Source organism: Leptonychotes weddellii, chromosome 6 (assembly GCF_054177405.1).
Source record: "Leptonychotes weddellii isolate Sample4059 chromosome 6, ASM5417740v2, whole genome shotgun sequence".
Lineage (NCBI taxonomy): Eukaryota > Metazoa > Chordata > Mammalia > Carnivora > Phocidae > Leptonychotes > Leptonychotes weddellii.
Window position 1 is genome coordinate 115,480,157 of NC_138374.1, and position 24,739 is coordinate 115,504,895.

General features: G+C 56.3%; 1 protein-coding gene across 3 annotated transcripts in view; it reads right to left on the reverse strand.

The window, feature by feature from the left end:
• Nucleotides 1-2,932: 2,932 nt before the first annotated feature.
• The window catches only part of LRRN2 (leucine rich repeat neuronal 2), a 61,247-nt gene continuing 39,440 nt past the window's right edge, over nucleotides 2,933-24,739 (reverse strand). For 2 of the 3 annotated variants that reach the window (XM_031026206.2, XM_081825068.1), the window contains exon 2: nucleotides 2,933-6,019. In XM_031026206.2, coding sequence (XP_030882066.2) covers nucleotides 3,621-5,783 — 2,163 coding nt within the window. In that variant the 5' untranslated portion in view covers nucleotides 5,784-6,019 and the 3' untranslated portion in view covers nucleotides 2,933-3,620. Of the gene's footprint in view, nucleotides 6,020-9,171; nucleotides 10,161-24,739 lie in introns of those variants that run through there. The other variant, XM_006731542.3, reaches the window with a different exon arrangement.

Here is a 24,739-nt window from a genome sequence, read left to right on the forward strand (position 1 = left end):
CCACAAAGTCTATCTGTGGGAGGATGCAGAAACGTGGGCTGCAAGATAGTGTGTTTGAGCAGCGGGTAGTTGGCTGAGTGGCCGCACTAGACATGTTGATTGATGGAGCCAGTCAGGATGGTGGGAAGGCTGCGCGGTGAGCCACGGAACCGTGTCCCAGCTCCACAGTCTGAGCTGTGGATGAGCACGTGGAAGGCAGGGGAATCTTGAAGTGGCATGTACCAGGGAGGGAAAGCTAATATGCTCAACAATTGGGCCCGGTTTCGAAATCATCTCGATCGATGGAAATGACAGACCCTATGTAACAACTTAAAATGTAAAGGGAAATAAATCCTGCTTTCTATTTAGGGTTAAAGAAAAAAAAAAACCATCTTAAATGTACAGAAGAGACCAGGCTTAATAGCTGTTTTGTTTTGTGTTAGTTGCCCACACGCTCGGTCCAGTGTGAAAGCAGAGACTCTCCCCCCAGAGACGGTGTCTAAACCGTCTAAACAGACCTCGAGGGGCGTGGTGGTGCTGTCCTCCAGCCGGGCCCCACACACCTGAGCCAAGTACCGGGCTCAGTACCAGAGGAGAGCTGCTCGCTCTCATTTGCTGGCTTTCTAGCTATTCTAGGACACAGCACCCGCAAAGCGCCTCTTACTCCTTCCCCCAGCTGGCTGTGGCCTTGAGGTGGTGTCTCTGCGACAGAGAAGAGACCCCTCCCTCCCTCCTCTTCCACCTAAGTTCTCTGGGATAGCCAGTGTTTAGGACTGGGGATTCAGCTGAGAGAGAGGTTCATCTAACTACAACTGTTTCTCCCCCCAAGAAGGAGGGATTCATTGTCAAGGGCGCAAGCAGTGTAAGCCCCATGGCAGCCAGGAGGCGGCAGTGCGGTGAGTCCCAGGAGCCAGGGCCGCATCCCCTTTCCCGGGGGGCTCACGGCTCCCACCATTCCCCAAGGGCTTCCTGCCTGCAACTGAGAAGGCTGTGCGAAAGGAGGGTAGCAAAGGGGACTCAGAACAGGTGTTCTGAGCTAGCAGGTCGAAGGCCCTGGGCCCCCGGCTGGGCAGGCGGCCACTCTTTGGGTTGCTAGGACCAGGCCCAGGGCTGGTAGGAAAGCTCTTGGTGGCAGTGGAGGTGGCTGACGGGAGGGGGCTGCAGGGCTCCCCAGGCTTCCCGGGGCTCTGGGGGCTGATTTAGGGGGAACGGCACTTTGATTCTTCGTGCCACGTGGGCCGGACAACAGCCAGCGCCCGTTGTCCTAGAGGAAAGGAGAGGCATCGATTTCCGACTCCTGTCTTTCGTGCTCAGCAATAGGCCCTGCCCCACGTCTTCCCCACGGGCTCTGGATCGGGGTATGGCCCCAACCCTCACCTATGGAGAACAAGCTAGCTCCCAGAGGCCGGTTCCAGTCAGTGGGCGGGGCTGCCCGGAGTAAGTGACAGGATCCCAAAGCTCATCAGGAAGGAACATGGGGAAGATTAGGAATGTCAGCCCTGCGTGCCCAAAGGGGAGGGGGAGCCCGTCTCTGCTTTCCCAGCCCCCTCCCCTAAAGAGCACATGCCTGGCCCATGGGAAAAAGCTGGCATGAATGGGGCCTGCTGACCTCAGGGCAGAGGGTGGTCATTTCCTAATGGGGCCTGAGCAGCCCACCCGTGGAGGGGGAGGGGCGGACAGACAGTCCTCCAGCCCCTTTCCTGACTCTCCTGGGAACGTACACCAACAGGTACCCCTATACACACCGGGGCCTGCAGCGGAGGGAGTGAAACATTCTAGCCCCGCCAGGCCAGAATCCGGGGTTCTCAGAGTGTGGTCCCCCAACCAAGAGCAGCAGCGTCACCTGAACACTTCCTAGAAATCCAAATTCCCAGGTCCTCCCAGATCTAGAGCCCAAACTGGCGGTGGGCCCAGCCCCCTGTGTTCCACAAGCCCTCAGGTGCTTGTGATGCAGGCCGATGCGGGCGCCCTCTGCCTGACAGAAAGAAGGCCTCTAGACCAGCTGCCACCAAGGGCTGCAGAGGGGAGCCCTGCCGGCGGGCTTGGGGCGAGTGTCCTCTTTCTAGGTTCCGTGGGGCCGACGCTCCGTGTCCACCTGCGCATGCATTTGCCATCTCCGTGGCGCAGTGGCTTGGAGCTGCCCTCTGTGTCTGGAGCGCAGGGGTGCTCAGCCTCACGAGTTGCTTCTTCGGTCTCAGGAGACCCGTGGCTTTCCTAGCCCCTTCCAGAAACAAGAGCTGTGGCCCAGTGGCCTCTGCTCTGGAGCTGCAGCCCCCTTGACCGGCCAGAGCAGCCCCCCTCCTTCCCCCCACCCCGCCCCAGGGTCTATGGCCTTTCAGACAGATGCTCCTCTTCACATTTGGTCCTAAGAAGTCAATCTGTTTTAGCAAACCAGGCTCATTGCAAATGATACCGAAATGGACCGGAAAGATCAATGCAGCAATTTCTTTCTCCCACAGTCCTCCCCTCCCCAAATCCTCTATCACCCCACACCCCCTCCTGCCCCAGTGAGCCAAAGTTCTTGCTGTCTTGATGATTTGCAATTCTCTGCATGACTCTGCCTCTTGGGTTTGTTTAATTAGAAATAGGCCGGGAAGTGCTTCCCAGGCGCTGGCGTGTTAATTGCTTATCAGGGAAAGAGAAGGGGTGACAACGTTTGGTGATGGAAATTTCCACCCTCTCCATCTCTCTGAGCTTTTCTCCGTTTTCTTCTCGCACCTTCTCCTCCCTTTCCCCGTCAGCTCCTCCTGCTCTCTGCCCTTCTGCCCCCAGCTCTCCCGTTCACAGTCACAGGGGGCTCTGGGGAGCAGGCCTGGACTCAGCCCTCCAGGGAACACCTGTGCCCTCTGTCACCATCTCCCTCTCCCCTCCTGTCCCAGCCCCTCCCCCCGCCAGCCCCTGGGCTCGCAGAGATTCCAGAGCAGAGGGCTTTACAGGTGCAGGTACGCTTAGTAGTCAAAGATGAGCTTCCTTTTGTTTCCTTTCCCCCCTTATTATTGTTATTCTTATTTATTTTTATTTTTTACAAAACAGGAGAAAAGAGTGAACTGGGTTGGGGGGAGGTGACACATTTCTCCACAAAGGTACAAAATTGCCTATAGAAAGTCAACCTCGCAGTGCCAACCCGGGCTTGCCAAGATGAGGCGTTCCTGGGCATCCCCCTCCCCAAATGTCTTTCAGATCCGGCCGGGGACCCACTGTGGGAGCGGTCCCCCAAGGTGGGGAGGAGAGGCCTCCCTCAGCCCTTGCCCAGGAGGGGAAAGAGCAAGCAACTGAGACTGTACAAAGAAAGAGAAGAGGAGGGGGGCGCATCCTGTGGGCCAAGGGCCTGGGGACACAGGCAGGGGACATCCAAGCAGAGGCCCAGGAGCCTCTGGGCACATAGACAACTAGGGAGATGGGAGGCTCTAGCCAGAGTCCTTCCTGTTCCTCGGAGATGCTCCTCAGAATGTCAGCAGACAGGCCCCCAGAAGGTAACGGGGACTTTGTGGAGGCGGCGGGAGCCGCCCCTGGCGCTGCAAAGCCCCGTCTGTCTTGGTCTGGCTGCCAGGCCTCAAGCACGCGGGTCCCTGTCACTTTCTGGGCAGGGCATCTGGCCCAGACTGCCTCCCTTTTGGTCAAAAGGAGTCCTAGTTACGTGTCTACTGCGGAGAGCAGGCTGAGCTTCGAGAATTTTGCAGCAATGGTGGGGACAGTGTTTCTGCTTCTGAAGACCTGGACAGCTTCCTTCCTGGATTCCAGGCCAGGATGAGGGGCGCGGACACCACTCGGACCGCGGGGGCACTCCAGCCCCAGAAAGCCCAGGCTGGAAGGAGAGGCCGCCCACCCACGCCCTGCCTGGGCTGAGCAGTGCCAAGGTGGGCAGCTAGCCCGGCTGCCAGCAAGAGGACAGCGAGGGCCAGCATGGCTATGAGCCCGGGCCGGTCCCCTAAGGCTCTGTGGCAAGGAGTGGCCTCCTTAGTCCTGGTCCATACGCATGCCAACTGGGTGTGGGCATCAGCAAAGGCCACTTGCAGGCAGGCCCAGTACTCCGTGGCCTGAAGGAGGCGGGTGATGTTGTAGCTGTGGGTGCCCCTCGGCAGGCGGGCCAGAGCAGGGGCGCCCTGGCCCCGGAGGGAAGAGGCGCTGGACCAGGTGAGGTTGGTAGAGACTGTGTTGGGTGGGGGGACCCAAGACAGTAGGATGTGATAAGGGTGGGTCTCCTGCACCCGGAGCTCCAGCCCCCGGCCCTTGTCCCGGCCCGGCTGCAGGGGAGCCCGGCCAACCACCACACTGACCGTCTTACTGTCAGCCCCCACCAGGTTCTGGGCCACACAGGTGTACAGCCCCGCGTCTTGCGCCGTCACCCTCCGCAGCTCGAGGGTCCCCTCGGGGTACACCCGGTACTTCCTGCCAGCACGGGCAGCCGTTAGTCGAACCCCGGCTGGAGTGACCCAGTAGATCTCGGGTTCCGGTTCGGCCAGGGCCCGGCAGTGGAGCACCAGGCTCTCTCCACTGGCCACCTGGAGGCTGGGGGGGAAGCTGCGGGGGGAGATGAGGGGCAGGCAGTGGTCCGTCATCTCCCGGAAGGGCACCTCGCGGACTGGGCGGCGCTGGAGGTCTGGCGGCTCGGCACACAGGGTGGACTGTGGCTCGATGAAGCGGACGCGGGTGCTCGTGGCATTGGCCCAGCGGATGACGCAGTCACAGCGGATGGGGTTGCCGTGGAGACCCACCTCCTGCAGGTTGGGCAGGGACTCCACCGTCTGCTGGTGCAAGGCACTGAGAGCATTGTTGTTGAGCATGAGGGTCTCCATCTGGGGCAGGTGGTGGAAGGCGCGGGGGTGGATGAAGGACAGCCGGGGGTTGTTGGTGATGTCCAGCTTGGTCAGCTCGGGGAGGTTGACCAGGGCGAACTTGTCGATGGAAACCAGCTCCTCCATGTTGTTCAGCCCCAGCTCCTTGAGGTGCAGCATGTTGGCAAAGTCCCCGGGCCCCACCCGCTGGAGCGGGTTCTTGTTCAGGTCCAGGAACTTGAGCCCGGGCACCTGCTCCAGGGCCCGCCTGGGCACCCGGGCCAGCTGGTTGTCATAGAAGGAGAGGCTCTCCAGGCTTTGCAAGCCCTCCAGGGAGTAGTCGGAGATCTCCCGAAGGTTCATGCCTGCTAGCACCAGGCTGCGCAAATTGGCCAGAGGCCGGAAGTTCATGTCCAGGATGGCATCTACCTTGTTGCCACCGATCATGAGGATCTCTAGGTTGGGCAGCATCTCAAACCAGCGGCTGTCGATGGCCCGCAGCAGGTTGGAGTTGAGGTGCAGCCGCAGCAGGTTGCCGAGGCCAGCGAAGGCCCCGGGGGCGATGCGGTAGAGCCGGTTGTGGTTGAGATAGAGTTCTTGCAGGCTGGTCAGCCCTGCGAAGCTGTGGTCCTCCAGCCGGGTCAGCTGGTTCTCCTCCAGGTGCAGGCTCAGCAGCTGGGGCAGGGCACGGAAGTCACAGTCTCGAGCGTCCGAAAATCTGTTCTGGGACAGGTCCAGCTCGGTGAGATTGGCCAGGTGGTTGAGCTCACTCCGGTCCACACGGACAATGCCGTTGCTCTGAAGGAGCAGGGTCTGTGTGCCCGCGGGCAGCCCGGGGGGCACGGCTGTCAGGAGCAGGTCGTTGCAGTCCACGGTGGTGGCCTCCCGGTAGGACGATCGCGGTGTATACCAGGGCCGGATCTGGCAGGCACACTGAGGGGGGCAGGGCACGCGCCAGGGTACCACGGGCACGGTGGCAGCGGCACCAGCCACCCAGGCCAGTAAGAGGGGGGCCACAAGGAGCCTCATGATGGAGCAGCAGGGTAGGGGACCATCCACAAGAAGAGTCTGCAGTCCTCCACTCTTAGCAGTTTGCAGGCTGAGGGTCAGCAGCCCTGCCAGGGCCTGGGGATCCACCCTCCCAGGACAGTCATTCTACGTGGGGATGGGTGGGCATCGCTTCTTACCCTCCTGGGTGTGGCTCTCCATCCTTGTCCGCTGGGGCTGGGCCGGCTCATTCATTACCACACCCCATCAGGGCAGCCCTGGAAGAAGAGGATGCAGAGTAAGGAGGTGGCAGAGAAGCAGAATCCATTCCCTCTGCCCGTGTCACCCCTGTTTGCAGAGGGCAAAGGAGCTGAGAGAGATGGACTGGGCCACAGCCAGGGCTCCTGGGTTCTGTCCTACAGCCCTCAGGCTTTATTTTATTTTTTTAAATTGATTTATTTGTCAGAGAGAGAGAGAGAAGAGAGAAGAGAGAGAGAGGGGACAAGCAGGTGCAGCAGCAGGCAGAGGGAGCCCGATGCGGGGCTCCATTCCAGGACCCTGGGATCATGACCTGAGCCGAAGGCAGACACCTAACGACTGAGCCACCCAGGTGCCCCAAGGTGTCCCACTCTTAAGCTTCAGTGTCCTTTTCTATTATCTGCTGGGGGAGTGAGTCTTCATGGAAGGAGGGAAAGATTGAACCAGGAAGCTTCCAGGATAACTCAGGAAGGGGTGTGTGTGCGTGCGTATCTGCAGAGGAGAGGGGATGCTGGAGTTCCTGTCATCTCCACAGTCCTTCTGAGCCGAGACATGTGGAATGGATTCTCCTACCTTTCTCACATCTCCCTGCCTCCATCCTTGGCTCACTGGGTAAATGGAAAATAAAGTGAGAGTTTCCAGGCATCCCCCTGAGCAGTGTGGGTAGGGGGTGGTGGAAACAGTACAGATTTTAAATTCCAGGGTGGGATCTCAGGACTCTGGAAGTGGAAAGGCAGTGGTCCCTGAGCCCACACCCAGACTGGCTGGGGTAGTGGCTGGTCCTGCCTGGGGTCTGCTTGGGCTCTCCTCATGTATGGCTTTGGTTTTCCCCACTCTCCCTGCCCAACAGCCTGGCTGAGCTCCCTGGAAGGAGGAGGTGGGGTTAAGAAGCCTGGGCCTGGGCTCTCCCGCTTACCCACTGCGCACAACACTCTTGAGCTGAAGTTACCCTGACACGCCCCCCCGCTTTCCATGTCTCCTTTTCACTGTCTCCTAGACAAGGCCTACTTGTTCTTTGAGCCTCAACTCAAGGTCAGTCACCTCCTACAGAAGCTTCTCCCAAACCTCCCCACCCCGGGCTGGCCTAAGGGGCCCGCCTTATGCTCTTAGAGTGCCCCATGCTCCCCTCTGTCCTAACCCGGACCACATCTCATGGAAATGGCTCCCCAGCTGGGAACCTGTCTTGGTCATCACTCTGTTTGGAGCACACAGCAGGTGCCCAGTGAATGTTTACTGTATGAATCAATCTCTGTGGCCCCAGGGCCCCATCCCCTCAGGAGGGTCTCCCCACCCCCAGTGTAGAATCGAAGCCACTGTTCTTTCCCACCTCCCAGGTATGGCTAATCCAGGCTCTCCCACAGATCCCAAGGCCAGGCTGCGTCATCCTGGAGGCAAGTCCAGCCTTGGCCTACAGCCAACATGGGAGAAAAACCAGGGGGCCTTGCTGGGCCCGGTCCCCTCCTGAGCAGAGGTCCCATTTGGGTAGTCTTCCAAATGCGGGTATCAGGGAAGCACCCCAGCACTTACTGGGCACCTGAGATCTGCCTGGACCTTTCCCAGACTCTGAATATCTTATTTCATTTAACCGTTATAACGTCATAATGAGTCGACAAGATAAGCATTAATACCCCTAGTTTGCAGATAAAGAAATTGAGGTTCATTAGAGGTTAAAGAACTTGGCTCAAGACACATAGCCGGTAAGCGGCAGGAGACAGGAATCCACCCAAGTCCAGAGGTTGGGCCACTTACACCATCCTTCTTCGTCCCCAGGCCTGGCTGTGGCTGCAGGAGGCTGAGTGCCCATTCTTGTCCCCTGGGGTGACGTCTACTACCACCCTCTAGGCAGGGTCCTCTCAGCTGCCCAGAGGGGCTCTGTGCCCATCTCACTCCGCTTCCCGGATGCTGGGGCTGGGGAGGGGAGCAGTCGGAGGAGGGATACCTTCCCTTGAGCAGGAGAGCGGTACGCCTGTTTACATTTGACTACTTCCCACCTTCCTCTGCAGCTATTTCTGAAGGTGGGAAAACAATCGGACTTAAAATGCACAGAGGTTTTGTGTGGGGGTGTGTGTGCCCTGACACGTACCACTCAGAGCAAACAAACACACGTGTACGCATGGACGCATGCCCGCATACACGTGCGGAGGGGAGCCCAGGGAACTTGGCCACCCAAGCCAGGGAGTGGCGGGCAGGAAGAGGGTGGGGGATTCTGTAGTCTACTGTGTGGTTGGAGAGGCAGCAGGAACCAGCTGAGCCCCAGGATGGCCCTGTCATGGGGCTGGACCTAGGCCGGCGCTTACATACCAGAGGCCCCTGCCTCCTGCCTAGACCTGGCATGAGGGAGCAGAACCCACCTGCAAGAAGATCTTACTATTACTTACCCCTTCCTACCAGAGCACACTGGGAAAAGGTACTGACTTCTCAGAGCATCTGCTCCTTATGTCTAAAGTGAGGTTGTCATTAGGATTAAGGGAGCTGAGTGTGGCACACAAAGAAAGAGCTCAATAAATGTGAGTTCTCGTCCAGCTCCGGTCATCCTCAGGGTTGGGAGACTCTGCAGCTACAGGACTTCTCAGGGGCAACAGATCCTGTTGCTCAATAAGCCCCTACGGAGCTTGCCCACTGTGGCCCAGCATGGCCGCCAGGTGGCATGGGGAAACAATGAGCAGAGATAAATAAAACGTCACACCTTTATGGAGTGACCCTCTGGCAGGACTGAAAAATGCAAAATGATAAGAAGAGCCCAAGACAGTTCTGAAGGGCAACTGGGCCTAGTGGAGCATCCTCCTGGCTTTGGCCGCTGACTGAGCCACAGGTGTCTCTCCTCCAACACCTTTGTTCTGACACCTTTGTCCTACAGATGCTCAGCCGTGTGCAGGGGATGAAGGAATCACTTAAAACTTAATTAAAAACCTCCTGAGACTCGCCTTTCCCTCTACCCCAGGCAGCACCCTCCTCCTCACCCCCTCTGGCTGGGCAGGTGGGTGAGGCAGAGTGCCTGCTCCTCAGCCAGGAGCCCAGGGCTGGCGTTTGGCACCCAGAGAGAGGTAGGGGCTGGATGACACGTTTGTCTGCACCCCTGATCCCAATGCTTGGCAAAGGCCCAGACAAGTCCTCCCCCTCACTGCTGAGCACACAGCCCCCTCCAGGGAGGAGCACTGAGCTGCCCACTCACCTGCCAACACGGGTTCAGGCCGTCTTGCACATGCCCACTCATGCCCACTCATGCAGGCTGATTAGCGATCTCTGCCGGGAGCTGCAGAGAAAGCTGATTGTCTTGTATCTATAATCTCCGGGGTGAGCTGGAGTTCAGATGATTGTGTGGACACTTTCCCCAACTGGATTTCAAGCTCCTTGAGGCAGGGGCCATGTCTTACACGCTCTTTGTGCACCCAAAGCTCGGAGTGCAGGGCTGGGCACGCAGAGGGTACTGGTAAAGGACACCAGCAGTGAAACAGATGACCCTCCCATCAACCCCGTGTGTAGGCAGAGAAGGGATTATTCAGTCTGGTCCTGCAGCAGAAGCACCTGAGGCTTGGAGGGCTCACGTGACTTTTCAGAGGTTACACAGCTTCCATGTGGCGGGGTCAGAATTCGAACCTAGGTCTTGGACTCCAGAACCTGAGCCACCAGCCCAGCCAAGGCTTGCTGCCTGGTGGATCCAAGTCTGCCTTAAAGGAGCACGGCACCAGGCTGACCTGGAGTGCCTGCCTAAGAGCTGGCCTGGGTCCTCAGCTCCTCTTCCCCCACAGCCACCTGATGGGCCCCCACAGACACCCCTCCTTGATTTCGGGCTAGAGTGACACCACACCCCCCCAACTTGGACAGCACAGGGAAGACACTGTCCCTGTGTGAGTGTGGCTGGCCCTGGCACCACAGGGACAAACAGGCGGCAGCCTGCACACGGACCTCAGCCTGCCTTCTGATTGGGGGCTGGGGGCTCTTGGCCAGCCTCGGCCTTCAGTGATGGGAGACTGAAAGCCCTGGAGCCACAGTCAGGGAAGCAGGGCTGTCCAGTCCAGGCGCAAAGTTTCAAGAGCTGGCTCTGCAAGCTACGTGGGACCCACCTCTTCCAGGCAGCTGCTCTGGATTTAGCATTAAGTGTGGAATGGTCCCTTACACTCCCTATTAAATTCAGACCCTTGGCAAAGCTCTGAATGAAGTGTTTGGGAGAAGCTGTTGTCAAAGGCGGCTCCTTCTCCCGCCCCGCCCCCCCGGCCCCCTCCCTCGGCCCCCTCCCCCGGCTGAGTCCCGCCCCGCCCCGCCCCCCGGCTGAGTCCCGCCCCGCCCCGCCCCTGGCTGAGTCCCGCCCCGCCCCCCGGCTCAGTCCCGGCGCTCCTGCGGGTCGTGACAGTGCGCTCCTCCAGGTGGTTTGGTGGATGCGGAGTCTCTCCCTCCCCTCCCTTCTCTCCCCTTCCAGGCAGCCTCCACCCAGCCTCCCAGAGCCAGAGCCAAGGGTCCGGAGGGAGGAGCGGTGGTGGTGGTCGATGGCCTGGCCTTCGCCGCTTCAGTGCCAGGTCCCCCTGAGCTGCGGAGACAGATGGGCAGCATGACTGAGTGTAGCGTTGATAAACTCCGGCCTCCTCACCAGCAGATAAGCGGTGGGAGGGGCGCAGGGGGAGGGAGGCCCGCCCTCCATCTGCGCACCTGGCCTCCTGCTCGTCATGGGAGGTGAGCCGGGCTCCTCACTCCCACCTCTCACTGAATCACAGACAAGCAGGACCTCAGAGCCGAGGAGGACTGAGCGTTTATCTAGCCTTGCAGAGTCTGAGTTCCATAAATTACTTATGCAAAGGAGGAGCGGTGGAGCGGAAGGAGCCTGGCTCTGCCGCTTACAGTGTGACCTTGGGCCAAGCAGGCAACCTTCTGAGTCTCAGATGCCTGAGCTGGAAAGGGGGTATTACCCTCCTCCCAGAACCACCGCTGGGGGGCGTGCAGGAGGTCAGGTGTACGAAGTGCTGTTCGTTCCCTTCATTCGTCCCCCTCACAGCTGCCTCTCATTCCATCTTACCACCTACTTCTCAGCTCTCACCTTTTGTGATAAACTTAAAAAAATATTTTGAACTGTAACATATGTACAGGAGAGCGCTTCCATGGCACTCGTCCCAAGTGGGCGGCTCCATGAATTTCCCCATTAGTAGGTACCCGGACAGCCACCAATCAGAACAAGATGTAAAGATTTCCAGCACTCCAGAAGGATCCCAGGGGGCCCTCCCAGTCAATATCCAGCCCCCACCTGCACTTAACCATTGTCCTGACTTCCATCGCCATCCATCAGTTTCATCTCTTAAACCCAGAATTCCCCTTCATTTTCCATCACAACCTGGGACCGGGGTCTTTGGAAATGGTGGACTCTGGCTTTAGGGAACTCCAGAACTTCAGACTTGAAATTCCCTTACATCATCTTCCTGCTTCAAAGTGGGCTACGCTTCTCAGGGCCTCACACTATTCTTTTTTTTTTTTTTTTAAGAGAGAGCACGTAGAGTGTGCATGCGAACGAGCAGGGGAGGGGCAGAGGGAGAGGGAGACAGAGAATCCCAAGCAGGCTCCATGTCCAGCGCAGAGCCCAATGCGGTGACAGGGTCTTACACTTAATCAGCCATCTCTAGGAGGGCAGGGAGGCTGTTTCCTCTTATTCCCCTTTCCTGTTCTACAATTCCCAAACCTGGAAATTGCTCTACACCTTAGGCCCCTGCTCTGGTTGAGTCCTCATAGCCGGGCCTGTGAGTGCCATGTGCCCGGGGCAGGAAGATGGCAGAATGGCCTCCTGCCCCACGCACCCCTGGCCGCCCTGTGTCTCTCCTCCAGTCTCCCTTCCCCAAAGCCCTGTGGGGTCCTGGCCACCTCCTGGGGTGGCATTGATGCTTCCTTTCCACCGCCAACCCCCTAGGTCTTCTCATTACAGAGAATGGGGCACCAGGCACGAGGAAAAATGTGGGGGTGGCCAGGGAGGAGCGGCCCAGACTCGCTGCTAACTGTCCCCGGCCCTCTCCACCCGGCTGTGTCAGAGGCTCTTCCACTCGACTTGTCCCACATCCAACATCCCACATCTCCCACCACACCTGCTCTTGCTTCTGCCCTCCCACGTCTGTCCATCAGCAGCACTGCCGTCCAGCAGTCTCCAAGACCCGACATCTCCACCACCTTGACCTGTCCCTCTCCCACCTCCCCACACCCACCACAGTGCTTGCACTTACTTTCCCCTCTCATTTCTTGTCGTGACCCTTACATCAGCCTCTTCGGGGGCCTCCCGCTCACCTCTCTGCGGTCGTCCCGTTCCCAGACACCCCATGCTCCCGCGAAACTGGACTTGCTATTTCCTTCCACACCTGGGGCCCCTCAGTCCGTGAAGCCCTTCTCCAACTCCAACTGTCAGGTCCTCTTCAGCCATAAAAGCCCATCCCCTGTGCCACCTCCTCTGTGACACTTTCTACAGGTTTGACTCCCTCCGAGAAGGGTGGTCTCTCCCACCGCATCGCAGTCTCCAAGACTCTTCGAACAGACCCCCTCCCGAATAGCACCTTCCTCATGGTCAGTCCGTGAGTCTGTCTTCCCAACCAGGCTGTGGGCTCGTGGAGGAAAGGGTGCTTTGTTTTTGCTTCATGTGTCCTCAGAGCCCCATGCAGGGCACACTTTCCCTGTAGGGGTTGGAGGCGTTCTACTGTGTGCACTGTTATCTCAACCCACGTAGTGGGTCATGAAAACAATTTAAAGTGAGTCACAATCTGCATTTAAAAAAAAATGAAACACTATAGAAAATATCATTGAATGCAGCTACACTAAGCACTGTTTTGAGAAGTTTTAGCTCTCTATTTTACATGCACACATACACACTTGTGCACAGTCAGGAACATGATGCAAAACCATGCCTTTTTTTTGCCCTTGGGTCACCATGATAAAAGCTTGAAAACCATTATTCTACCGAGCATCTCTCCTGGGTAAGGTGAGTCCCTTCCGCTCTGGTTGATGCTACCAGAAGGATGACATAAAGCAGAGTCTCGGAAGAAGGCTATGACATTCCTGAGCGCCTGCTCTGTGCCAGGATTTCTAGTGGCTTCCAACCACCTGAGAGGTGGGTCCTTGACAAAGCGGGAAGCTCAAGCTCAGTGGAGCTGTGGGGTCAGACCAAGGCCCGCAGCTGGCATGTGGGAAGCCCAGACTGGAATCCAGGGTGTCATTGCCAGCCCTTTCTATTTCCTTGGCTCTGGTGCCAGAAGCTGATTTCTGAGAGTGGGTGTGGGGGGGTGGCTGGAGGAGAATAGGGAGGGAAGCGGGAGGGCATCCCCTGGGGAAAGGATGCGGGGCTCCCTCCGCCACCCCTGCCCCCTTTCCTCTGCAGTGGGAGGAGTCAGCGTTCCAGGAAAAACCCCTCCCTGGCCCTGGAGGACAGGGCCTTGTCCTGAATCGAAGTCTCTCCATTCCCTGTCTCCTGGCTGGCCTGGGCAGAGGATGCTAGAATTCTGGTGTCTGGAAGGGAGCCTGACTCTTTCTTTCTTAATGAGCAGTGGAGGGTGCCAGGAGGGAGCGCAGGGCCATTGCCCTCTGGCTACACTGCTCTGCACAAGGCTGCAGGGGAGCAGGGAGCGGTGCAGGCTGAGTCTGCCGTCGCCCTGTCCTGCCAGGTTCTGCTGATCATCTGCCCACCTGCAGGACGCCTGCCCTGACCCCTTGACCCCTCTCCCGGCTCCCACAACGCCCCAGCATCCCTCCATCATGAACCGCTGGTTCCTTTCAGTCTGTCTCTCCCACTAGACTGTGAGGCCCTGCTCCCAAGTCTGGCACACAGTAGGAGCTCGGGGACCATCTGCAGGACAGCAAGAGGGAGGGCAGCTGAGGCAGAGCAGGGAGAGAGGGGGGCTGCTTGTGCCAGTGCTCCTGGAGACCAGGCCAGTCAGAGTCTGCGCTCAGGCCCTTCTGCGTCCTTTCTTGGCACCTGGAAGGAGACACACACTGCTCCTGGGGTCTGTATCCTTAGGCATGCACCTGGCTCCCCTGGCCCGGGCTTGCGCCTTCCCTCCGGTGGAGAAGGCACATCTCTCTGACTCAGGCTTCTCTGCCTCTGGATTCGACATGATCCTACGATGATCCTCGCCCTTCTAGAGCTCTCCCAGGTTCCCCCTCCAGAAATCCTGTGGACTCCACCAAGCCCTCAGAGAGCGTAGGTTAGTGGTTCAGGGGTGGGCTCTAGAAGCAGCTCTGCGCCTGAATCCTAGTGTGGCTGTGTGACCTTGAGCATCCTCACTTGGGTTCTTCCTCTGGGCATGGGGAGAGAGCCTACCTCATGGGGGAGCCTGAGAGAGATGATGTCTGTAAAGTGCCTGGTGTTCAGTAGCGCCCTCTTGTTTTATCCACCTCAGTTTGTCTGAGGCCCAGCCCCTGGCTTCTAGACCATCTCTGCAGCAAGCCAGCACCAGACTGGCCCGTCCATGGTCGTGTGGCCTCTAAGACAGGCACCGTCTCCTAGGGACTCTTCCACCGCAGGCTCCCACTCCTTCCCTGTGCAGCTGGCTGCCCTCCCTGGGACCTCCAAGTGGGGTCCTGTTTCTAGTCTCCAGGACAGCTCTGGGACCCAGCTCATTTATAGGTCACTGATGTCCGACACAAATCTCACCCAATAAACAACGAGGCTCCTCCTGGCTTAGGTGAGCAGTGGCTCTGTTCCCCCCAGATGCTCTCTGGCAGCTGGGAGAGGGCCCCTCCTAGTAGCCGAGTTCTAGATGTCCCAGCCTGCCAACAGCCCATGGTCATTCCACACTGGCTGTGGATCCTCCCAAGCCCAGCTGCTGACCCGTGAGCCTCTCCGGCCTCCCTCCCTGTCACTCTCCGTGGCCCTCCTACAATCAAGTGGGGGTGCTGGGCAGTTCCTGCATCGTCTGGAAAGGCTCCCCTCCCCCGCAGCCAGGGCCCCAGAATATCTCTTCAAACACAGTAGATCCCTGGAAGCTGGGTGCAAGGGCAGGGGGAAGGGGTGTGTTTGGGGGTAGATTTCGGAGAGATGCAAGCCATGCTCTCTCCTGCCCCTGAGCCTTGCACAAGCAGGGTCCTTGCCCAAAAGGCCCCTTCCTCACCTGTGTGTCTCAGGACTTCCTTCCCATCCCTGAAGTCTTCCCTGACCGTGGCCTCTCCTACAAATTCATCAATCCCTTGCTCCTTCCCCCCTCCTCTGAGAGCCCACACCTCCTCTCAGACTGTGAGCTGTCCCGGCACAGCTCTGTGGCCCCAGAAAGAACACAGGGAATCAGCGCGGTCCGAGGTGAATGGGGAGATAGACGAGGAGGTTTCTCTCTCCACGGTGTTGGGGGTGGAGGGAGGGACGCCAGGGCACACTGGGGGTCAGGGGAGATGCCCGGGGCAGGGGGGGGGCAGGGTTTGGGGCCTGGAGAAAGGGAGGAGAAAGGGAGGCAGAATGAATGGGGAGCAGACCAGTTAAACAAGGAGAAAGGCCAAACCTCTTCTAACGGAAAAGGAAGATGAAATCAAAATGAAAATTGATGAGGCGGAGAGACAAAGAGACTCGTCTCATCAGCAGGTTTGCCAGATGAAGCTCGGAGATCAATCACGCAGTGGAAGGAGCCTCGGTCCCGGCGCGGGGCAGCCTGCGGGATAAATGGCTGCGGCTGAGGCCCTGGCAGTGACGGTGGCCTGTCTGTCCTCAGCACCTCCTCAGGATCCCCTTCCCGGTGCTGCTGGCCTCTCTCCATGCAGCCCGGGTCAGGCCTGGGAAGAGCATTTCTCAGAAGCTCTATCCAGCCTTCTCCACCCCTGGCCCATCTTCCCTGAGGCCCGGAGCAGGAAGCAGAGGTCAGGACATGGGAACCAGTGGTAGAGGACACAGGAGAGGACTGGGCTGCATTCTAGTCTCGGCTTGGGGACAGACCCTGGGACATGTCCTCTCACTTCTCCGGGCCCTGGGCTCCTCATCTGTGAAACAAGGTGGTTGGGCTGGAGCAGCGGCTCTCAAACTGTGGTCCCCGGACCAGCCATGGCAGCGTCACCTGGGAACCTGCTAGGACGGCAGGTCCTTGAGCCCAGCCCAAGGATGGCTGCAGAATCAGGAGCTCAGAGGGTGGGCCCTGGGCTGAACAAGCCCTCCGTTGCGTGATTCTGGCAGATGCTCCTGCTCGAGAATCGCCGGGCCAGATCATCTCTAAGGCCCCTCCAGCTGAGATCAGAACTCCGTCAATAGGAACGGTGTCAGCTGGGAGCGCTCAGTGACAGCCACGTGGATGATGAGCTTCTCATCACCATCCTGACAGTGAAGGCTCGGGTATCCCAGACCCCCTCACCCTTTGTGTCCCGGCTGCAAGGAAACGCTTTACCCAATGAGCATTAATAGAGCCCCGACTGCATCCTGGCCCTGTGAGGGGGTAGGGATGCAAGGTGATGGGAAGGGCAGGCAGAGAGTCACAGATTAAAAAAAAAAACCTTGATCTACTAACATTTGATAAAAGCGGTCACAGAAGTATATACTGAGGGCAGCAGGGGCACAGCCTAGAGGAGGGAACACGATTCTGCTGCACGTGGGAAGCTGGGCAAATTTACTAAAAGTCAATGAATTGTACCAGAGAAGTGAGTGGAGTTGATGGTATGCAAGTTGTATTTCGATAAAGTTCTTTAAAGCAAATTCACAGAGGAAGTGTTGCCTACATCAGTAGGTCAGTAGATGCACAGATGGTGGGAGGCATTCTACGCATATCGGGGACACCAGGAGCAAAGGTCCTGGAATGAAAGCAGATGAAGTGAATTCCAAGAACTGCGTGGTCCCCCGTAGGGCCGGAGAATGTGGGTGATGTGGCAAAGAGACTGGAGCAGCTGGTTGGAGCCAGAATGGTCTGGACATGATACTGCCTGCAGAGCGTGGCCAAAGGGGCATCCAGGCGGCGGCTACCACTGTCATCAATAATAGTCTATCAGGACAGGATGCACCTTGCAACTTCAGTTCTTCCGTGTTTGTGATCCTATGTGATTCTCACGAAAGCTCTGGGAGGTCATAGGTGTCATTACCCCATTTATTTTTTTTTTATTTTTTATTTTTTTTAAAGATTTTATTTATTTATTTGACAGAGAGAGAGATAGCGAGAGCAGGAACACAAGCAGGGGGAGTGGGAGAGGGAGAAGCAGGCTTCCCGCCGAGCAGGGAGCCCGATGTGGGACTCGATCCCAGGACCCTGGGACCATGACCTGAGCCGAAGGCAGACGCTTAACGACTGAGCCACCCAGGCGCCCTCATTACCCCATTTAAAAAAAATATTTTATTTATTCACTTGAGAGAGAGAGAGCGTACACGCGCGCGCCACAACAGCGGAGGGGCCGAAGGAGAGGGAGAGAGAATCCCAAGCAGACTCCCCGCTGAGCGTGGAGCCCAACGCCAGGCTCAATCCCACAACCCCGAGATCATGACCTGAGCCGAAATCAAGAGTCAGCTGCCTAACCGACTGAGCCACCCAGGCGCCCCGAGTCATTACCCTGTTTTACTGGAAAGGATATTAAATGACTTGCCCAAGGTCCTACAGCAAACAAGTCCTGGAGCCAGGGCTAGAAGATACATTGTGCTTCCAAGGCTGGCCCTTATTTTCCCGGGGGGACAGCAATGCTGCTAATGGCAGCTGTTGATTGAAAACTGATTATGAGCCTGGCCTCCAGCCAGCAGCCTGACATGAGCCTGCGCTGAGTGCTCAGAGGCACGCTGTGAGAGGGGGTTAGAGCCCTATTTCCCAGATGTGAGAGGGTAGGGACCTTGCTCAAGAACATCCAGCTGGTAGAGAGAGGACTCAGACGAGGTTCTGGCTGGTGCCAAAGTCTAAACCCTGCTCTAAAGCCTGTGCTCTAGACCCTGACCCCACATCCTCCTCCTCCATCCCCCACTGCCCAGGTCTCCTAGGACTCAGAATGCAATGGGGGAGATTTCCAGTGACTTCTTATTCAACTTCCCTTGGCGTGGGCCAACACAAGAGAAAGAAACTGGCCCCTGGCCTGGGCTGAGCAGCCCCCCTTTCCTTGGAAAGGGAAGGCCCTTTCCAACCCGGCAGAGGCACCCTCCCCTCCAAGCCCGTCCATGCCTTCTGAGCCCAGTGCACCTGCTGGGGGATGGGGGGCCCCCGCGGGTCGCAGAGCCCAGAGGATGGAAATGCCTCCGTCTCTGATCAATAACAGGCATAATTCAGTGACTGCGGCAAGTACAAAGGAGTGTAGGTTAAATCAATATTTAGAAGCTTCAAAATTACACTAATTAAGAACAAGTCTTAATGATTTTTACTGTTGGGGAATAAAAAAGATAAAAAGCTCACGATTCTACCTTAGTAGCTTGTAATACTTTGGGAAGAGCAGAAGACGAAGCGTGCCCCCAGCCAGCCCCCCTTTCTGCATTGCAGGAGAGGGGAGAACCTTCTCCGTGGTGGCATGGGGAAGAGAGAGGGGGAGTGGGATGGGGCACAGCATGCAAGCAGCATGTTGTAAAAGGCCACTGGCTTGGGGTAGGGACCATTATGGGTTGAACTGTGAGCCCCAAAAGATGTATTTAAGTCCTAACTCCCAGTACCTGTGGATGTGGCCTTAATCTGGAAATCGGGCCTTTGCAGGTGTAATCAAGTTAAGATGAGTTCATACTGCATTAGGGTGGGCCCTCCTCCAGGGACTGTTGTCCTTATAAGAAGAGGGGAGTTTGGACGCAAAGAGGCACAGGGAGAATTCCATGTGATGGCACAGACAGAGATGTAAGTCTGACAACTTTGAGCCGAGGACCGCCAAGGGCCGACTGCCAGCCCCGGGAGCTAGGAGGAGGTGAGCAAGGAGTCTCCCCTGGGGTTTCAGAGGGGGCGTGGCCCTGCCACACCTTGACTCCAGACTTCTGGCCTCCAGAACTGAGATGATAAATGTCTATTATTTTTTAAAAAATTTTTTATTGTTAATCACCGTACATTACATCATTAGTTTTTGATGATAAATGTCTATTATTTTTAAGCGCCCCTAGTTTGTGGAGCTTTGAGAGGGCAGCCCCAGCACACGGCTACAGGGCACTTGGATTCCAGTTCCGTTTACTAACTGTACAAGCCTGGCAAGATGCTTCCCCTCCAGGAGCCTCGGTTTTCTCCTCTGAAAAACAGGGATAAGACTAGCACCTTCTGTCTCTTGTGCAGAGATATGGTACAGAGGAGATGAATACATGAGTGTGAAAGGTGCACCCTGAGCTGTCAGTGCTACACAAATGTCACGAGGGCTCATCGCTGGCGGCAAGAATCTGGGAAGGGGCCCAGGAACCGTCTGTCAGATGGTGCCAGCTCGTTGGCCTGGTCTAAAAACCCAGTCAGATCCCAGGTGTGAGATGTCTGCATCGTTAGAGATATTATATCCACGAAGGGGATTTTATTGTTGTTCTCAACCCTATTTTTTTTTAAAGATTTTATTTATTTATTTGAGAGAGAGACAGAGAGAGTGAGAGAAAGTGAGAGCGAGAGAGAGAGAACACGAGCAGGGTGAGGAGCAGAGGGAGAAGAAGACTCCCCGCTGAACAGGGAGCCGGATGCGGGGCTCAATCCCAGGACCCTGGGATCATGACCTGAGCCGGAGGCAGACAATCAACCGACTGAGCCACCCCGGTGCCTCTCAATACTATTTTATTTGCTGCCCATTTAGCCCTGGTTTTCTCATCTGTAAATTGAAAGGCTTGGACAACATTATTTTATAGGTATTTTCCGGCATCATTCTCTGGGCTTATTTATGTATGTATTTTAAAAGGATAGTATGTCTTAACAGCCCAACCTTGGTAGCCCGGGCCAGTTCAGAGGGACGCCAGCTAAGAGCCGTAACAAGAGATCAGGAGTGTTCTGGGGCTTTGCACCCCTCCTGCTGGGTTAACGGAGGGGGACCCAGAGCACTTTTCCTCTGTCTTCCCTCGAACGTACCAGGCATGAAAGGAACAGGAAACCACGTAGGCAGCAAATAAAATCTCTATTGATCATGAGATGGCTGGCATCCCACTCCGGCTGGCTCCCAGGACTGTTCGTCTTAAACACACATTTCTAGAGATCCACTCGTACGTAATGCGGGAGCTGTGTCTTGTTAAAGTGTGGTGGGACAGGGCGGCTGAGCGCGGAGTTGCTGCCCCTCTGTTGGGCCCTCTTCCAGGTGCCTGGGGGCAGATAAGGTTCTCAGGTAACTTCTCAGAATCTTGGAAGGAGCTGCACCTTGCTGCAGTGGGGTTCTCAGACAGGGGGGCCAACCTTCCGGCCCTGTGACAACCAACATTCTTCCAGATGGTACTAGTGTGGAGAAGGAGCATCTGTTTGCACATGGCCCTCCCAGGATGGATGACACCAGCAGCATAACCGTGATAATGATCGCCACGGGCCATGCCCTGAGATTCACCGCCATGATGCCGCACCATCTGGTGGCTACCACACCTGCCTCCTACCATCTCCACCATTAACACTAGCCCCATCACGCTGCCCTGGCTGCCATCACCACACCCCATCACCTCCTCCATCTATTGCCACGTCATAAGTACCCTATTCATCATATGAAAGTGTGCCTGGTTTCATCACCGTGACAGGTACGGAATCTGAAACAGATACGGATTTTGCCACTGGAAATACCCGTTAGATGGTAAGACCTCTATAATGCTAACACGAGACTGAGTGGATTTACGTGGACCCAGAGGCCCCCCGCAAACGAAGCATGGGCGTGGTTGTATGATGCACACAGGGAGAGCACCAGGGGAAGAGAAGCAGACAGGGGACCTCCACCTTCTGCTTGGGGGAAATAAAAATGACCGTCCTTTGCTTCTTATTATTTCTGTATTTCTGAGCTCTGGCTGCACCATCGAATCATAGAGGGATCTTTTATTTTTTATTTTTAATTTTTTTTAAAGTAACTCCCCACTGGGAAGTTCTCCAAAGTGGGGGACTCACAACCCTGAGATCAAGACCTGAGCTGAGACTAAGAGTCACAGGCTTAACTAACTGAGCCGCCCAGGCGCCCCCATATAGGGATCTTTTAAAATATTCTAATGCCTACATCTCACTCCAGTCCAGTGAAATCAGTCTCTGGGGGTATGATGCAGGCATGGTATTAAAAACAAAAAAACCCCACAAAAACAAAACAAAACAACTCTCCAGGATTTCTTTGTATGTAAATCTTACATCAAAAGAGAAAACCCTGTAAACCGAAATTGAACTCCATTGTCGTTGATGCTGAAGTATTTAGGGAAAAGTGTACTGATGTCTGCAATTTCCTTTGAAATGCACCAAAAATAAGATGGATTGATGGATAGATGGGAGAGGGAGGTGAGAACAAGTCTAGGAAAAGGTTAAGGGTAGAATCTAGATGGTGGGTATATGGTTGTTCGCTGCAAAATCCCTTCAACTTTGCCATATATATCTAATGTTTCATAATAAAATATTGGGGAAAAAAATCCCCAAGTGGTTTAATAGGAAGCCAGGACTGAGAACCACTGCATCTGTTGGAAAAATCCATACCCATGTGTGTTTCTCTTTCCTTCACCTTCCCTTTGTGGAAGAACATCATCCCCACCCCCCAACCCCGCCTGCCCCTCCGGTTCTCATCATTTGCATCAGAATCTGGCCCAGTACTCCCCAATCCTTCTTTGGTCGGGGCACACACAGGAACGTGTATTTGTACAGTGCCCCTGGGGAAGCAGAGGTAGCTGCCTGCAGCAGGAGGAAGCGGCTGGGGAGGGGCCAGGCTGCTCCCCCCACCTCATGGGGTGGCCCTGAGCGCCCAGGGCTGTGCCTGGGACCCACCGTGGCCCTGCTGGTCGGCTGGCTCTGCTCTGCTCAAATACCCCCGAGTGTCCCCTTTCTAAAGCTCTGGCTCAGCATTCTTAGCAGGGATTCAATGCTATCCCAGAAAAACCAGAGCAGAGGCTATTGCAGTGCGTGCGTGCGTGCGTGCATGCGTGAGTGTGTGCACACGCGAGTGGTGGGGAGGACACTGCAGGCAGGGCCGACCCCATGCCTCATGCCTCATCTGCATGCTCCACAGCCTGCCTGCCCTGCAGGGGAGCGCCATGGCAACACCGTGCCCTTTAAACACGCGAGTCTCTGCTACCCGCGCAAAGCTGCATTAGGCAATTTAATTAAGGAGCTGGCGGCAGACAAACTTTGTGAGTTAAAGGCATTTTATTAAATCCCACTGTATTATGCAGCTCAGATCCCGCAGGAGCTGCAGAGCTGGGGGAGGACAGAGAATTTGCTGGGGTTTTCTTTTCTCTTCTTTGCTTTTCCTGGCCTCCCTTCCGCTTCATGAAAGCATTCACTGAGCGTAGGGGGCCCAGCTGTGACTGCCCCCCTGCCCCCCCCAGCTTTGGGCCTTGGCCTAGGTCTGCGGGCAGCAGTCTGGGCACCATGATCAGCAGCACGGACCCTGAGTGTCGCCGTTCACAGAGCGTCTTCACACTCGGTACCTCTGGGGCCAGGCCTCCGACCCTGCTGCAGGATCCAGCACACACGCCTCCCGATGCCCGCACCAAGCCCTGTGCTTCCCAGGCACTATCTCACTGAGTCCTCCCACACCCTTGGAGTACGCCCTGCTGGCATTCCCCTTTTATAGCAGGAGAAACTGAGGTTTACAGACGCTAAGTAGCTTGCCCAAGATCTCGTAAGTACAATGCGTGGAGGAGAAGCAAGCCCAGACAGGCCTAGCGCAGAGGCCATGGTTCAAAGCAGGACCCCCTGCTACCTCCCAAGGTTGGGTCTTCTCCTCTTTCACCCCGCAGAATGGGTTCCACTCCAGACACCCAGCCAGGAAAACAATTCCAGGGTGAAGCTGGGTGGGAGTGGGGGTTCCAGGACCCTGACCTCCTAACCCATCAGGCCTAGAATGTGTGAAGTTGTCTCATGAAAGTTACACCCAGGCCCCGGGAACTTGCCGACAGGCTCAGAGGGTCCAACCCCTCTTCCTGGCCACCCATCTCCATCTAGGACCCAAGGTCAGGAAACCAGATGAAGAACACTAGGATGCAGGTAAGAGAGAAAGTGTGACTTGCCAAGAAACTGCAGCAACACCCAATCTGCCCTAAGTGGAGAGGGCTTTGGGCCTGTCTATGGGGGCCTGCCACCAAGTTCCTGCCCCTGGGCTGGGGAAGGGTCTCTGGGGCTCTGTGAGCCCACCAAAGGACCCCGTCCTGATAACACCTTCCTCTGGCGGGCCTCCTCAGCTCCTCAACTTTGGGAGTCCCTCCTGTGTGGGGAGTCCAAGCATGGGGAGTCCAGCATGACCCCTGGGCAGCTCAGGAGAGGCCCACTGTCCACTTGGGCTCCGGTAGGCCCTTGGGCCTCCAGGGCCTCCAGGGCCTCCTTAGCCTGCCCAGTTGGTCAGCCAGGCCTGAGGGGAGAGCCCAGGCTTAGGAGCTGTGCCGGGGGTGGGGGGGGAAGCCTCTCCCCGTGCAGACATTCCCTGCACCCTGCCCTGGGCACGGCATGGCAGAGATGAGTGAGACACGGTGCCTGCTCTCCAGATCTGTCCTGGGGGACAGTCCTCTTGGGCTCAGTGTCCTCAGTTCTAAAATGGGGACAATGACATATGCCCTGCAGGCTAAAACAGATGCAAAAAACCTAGTTAATTTCATTAAGGCTGCCAGGGACTTGGCCCTTGTCTCTTACTCCTCATAGTAACTCTATTATCCCCATTATGCAGATGGCAAGGATGAGGCTAAAAGAAATGAAGCCTCTTTCCCAAGGTCATACAGCTAGTCAAGGGCAAGAACCAGTGCTCTTAACAATGCATATCTATATAAAACATGCACATGATATGTATATGGGCATCTACATGTATATATTACATGATTATATATTTTAATAACAGTGTTGAGATAATAATTCATGTACCATAAACTCACAATCACATTATATCTGAAAAGGAAATTTAATAGCTGGATTTGCCACCAGGCTTAAAGATATGTTCTTGTCTGATAGGAGGACACAGGTTTTGTGAATGTGGGCTGCATCGTCTTGGAACAGGCCCTTGGGAGCTGTAGCGAACCCCACTGCTCCCAGAGGCCTGTGTCCTTTGCCTCTCCCCCACCCTTGCTCTTTATCCATCACCACCCTCTCCCTGCCCCTGCCAGACCCTCAGGTTTCCACCTGACTCCGGGGTCTCCCGTATCTGTCCCCACTGTCTCACTCCACTTAGCAGAAACTGAGACACAGCTGTGGGTGCTAGCCCCAGTGACCCCCCTCCCTGAGAAGTCCCTGGAGGGGTGGCTGTGTGTGCGGTGGCGGGGGGCAGCGCATCAGGGAAGGCAGGGCTGGCTGCTGGGGGGGCCAAAGGGCCCATTCAAGGGACCTCAGTTCCACACTACCACCAAGTCTTCCAGGGAAAAATCCGCCTCTGAAGGGTTTGGCAGTAAGAGATCTTGTCTGGGTGGAAATTCAGAGGTTTTGATCCCAGCTCCACCACTTACCAACTTTGGGACAATCTCACTGAGCCCTGTTTCTTCTCATCTGTCAAATGGTGACAAGAATGTCTGTCTTGAATTTCAATAGGTACCATTTATTGAATGCTTACCGTGTGCTGGGCCTTTTACAAAGCTTATTTCTTACTTAGTCCGCACAACCTGCCCCCCACCCCCTGCCGCCATGAGAGTGACAGGGAAGTGACAGCACAGAGAAGTTAAGCAACTTGCCCAAGATCACACAGCTAGGACACAGAGAAGCCGTGACTCAAGTCAGGCACTGTGTGATGCTGAAGTCCTCAACTGCCAGGCTGGGAGGGAGCCTACGGAATGA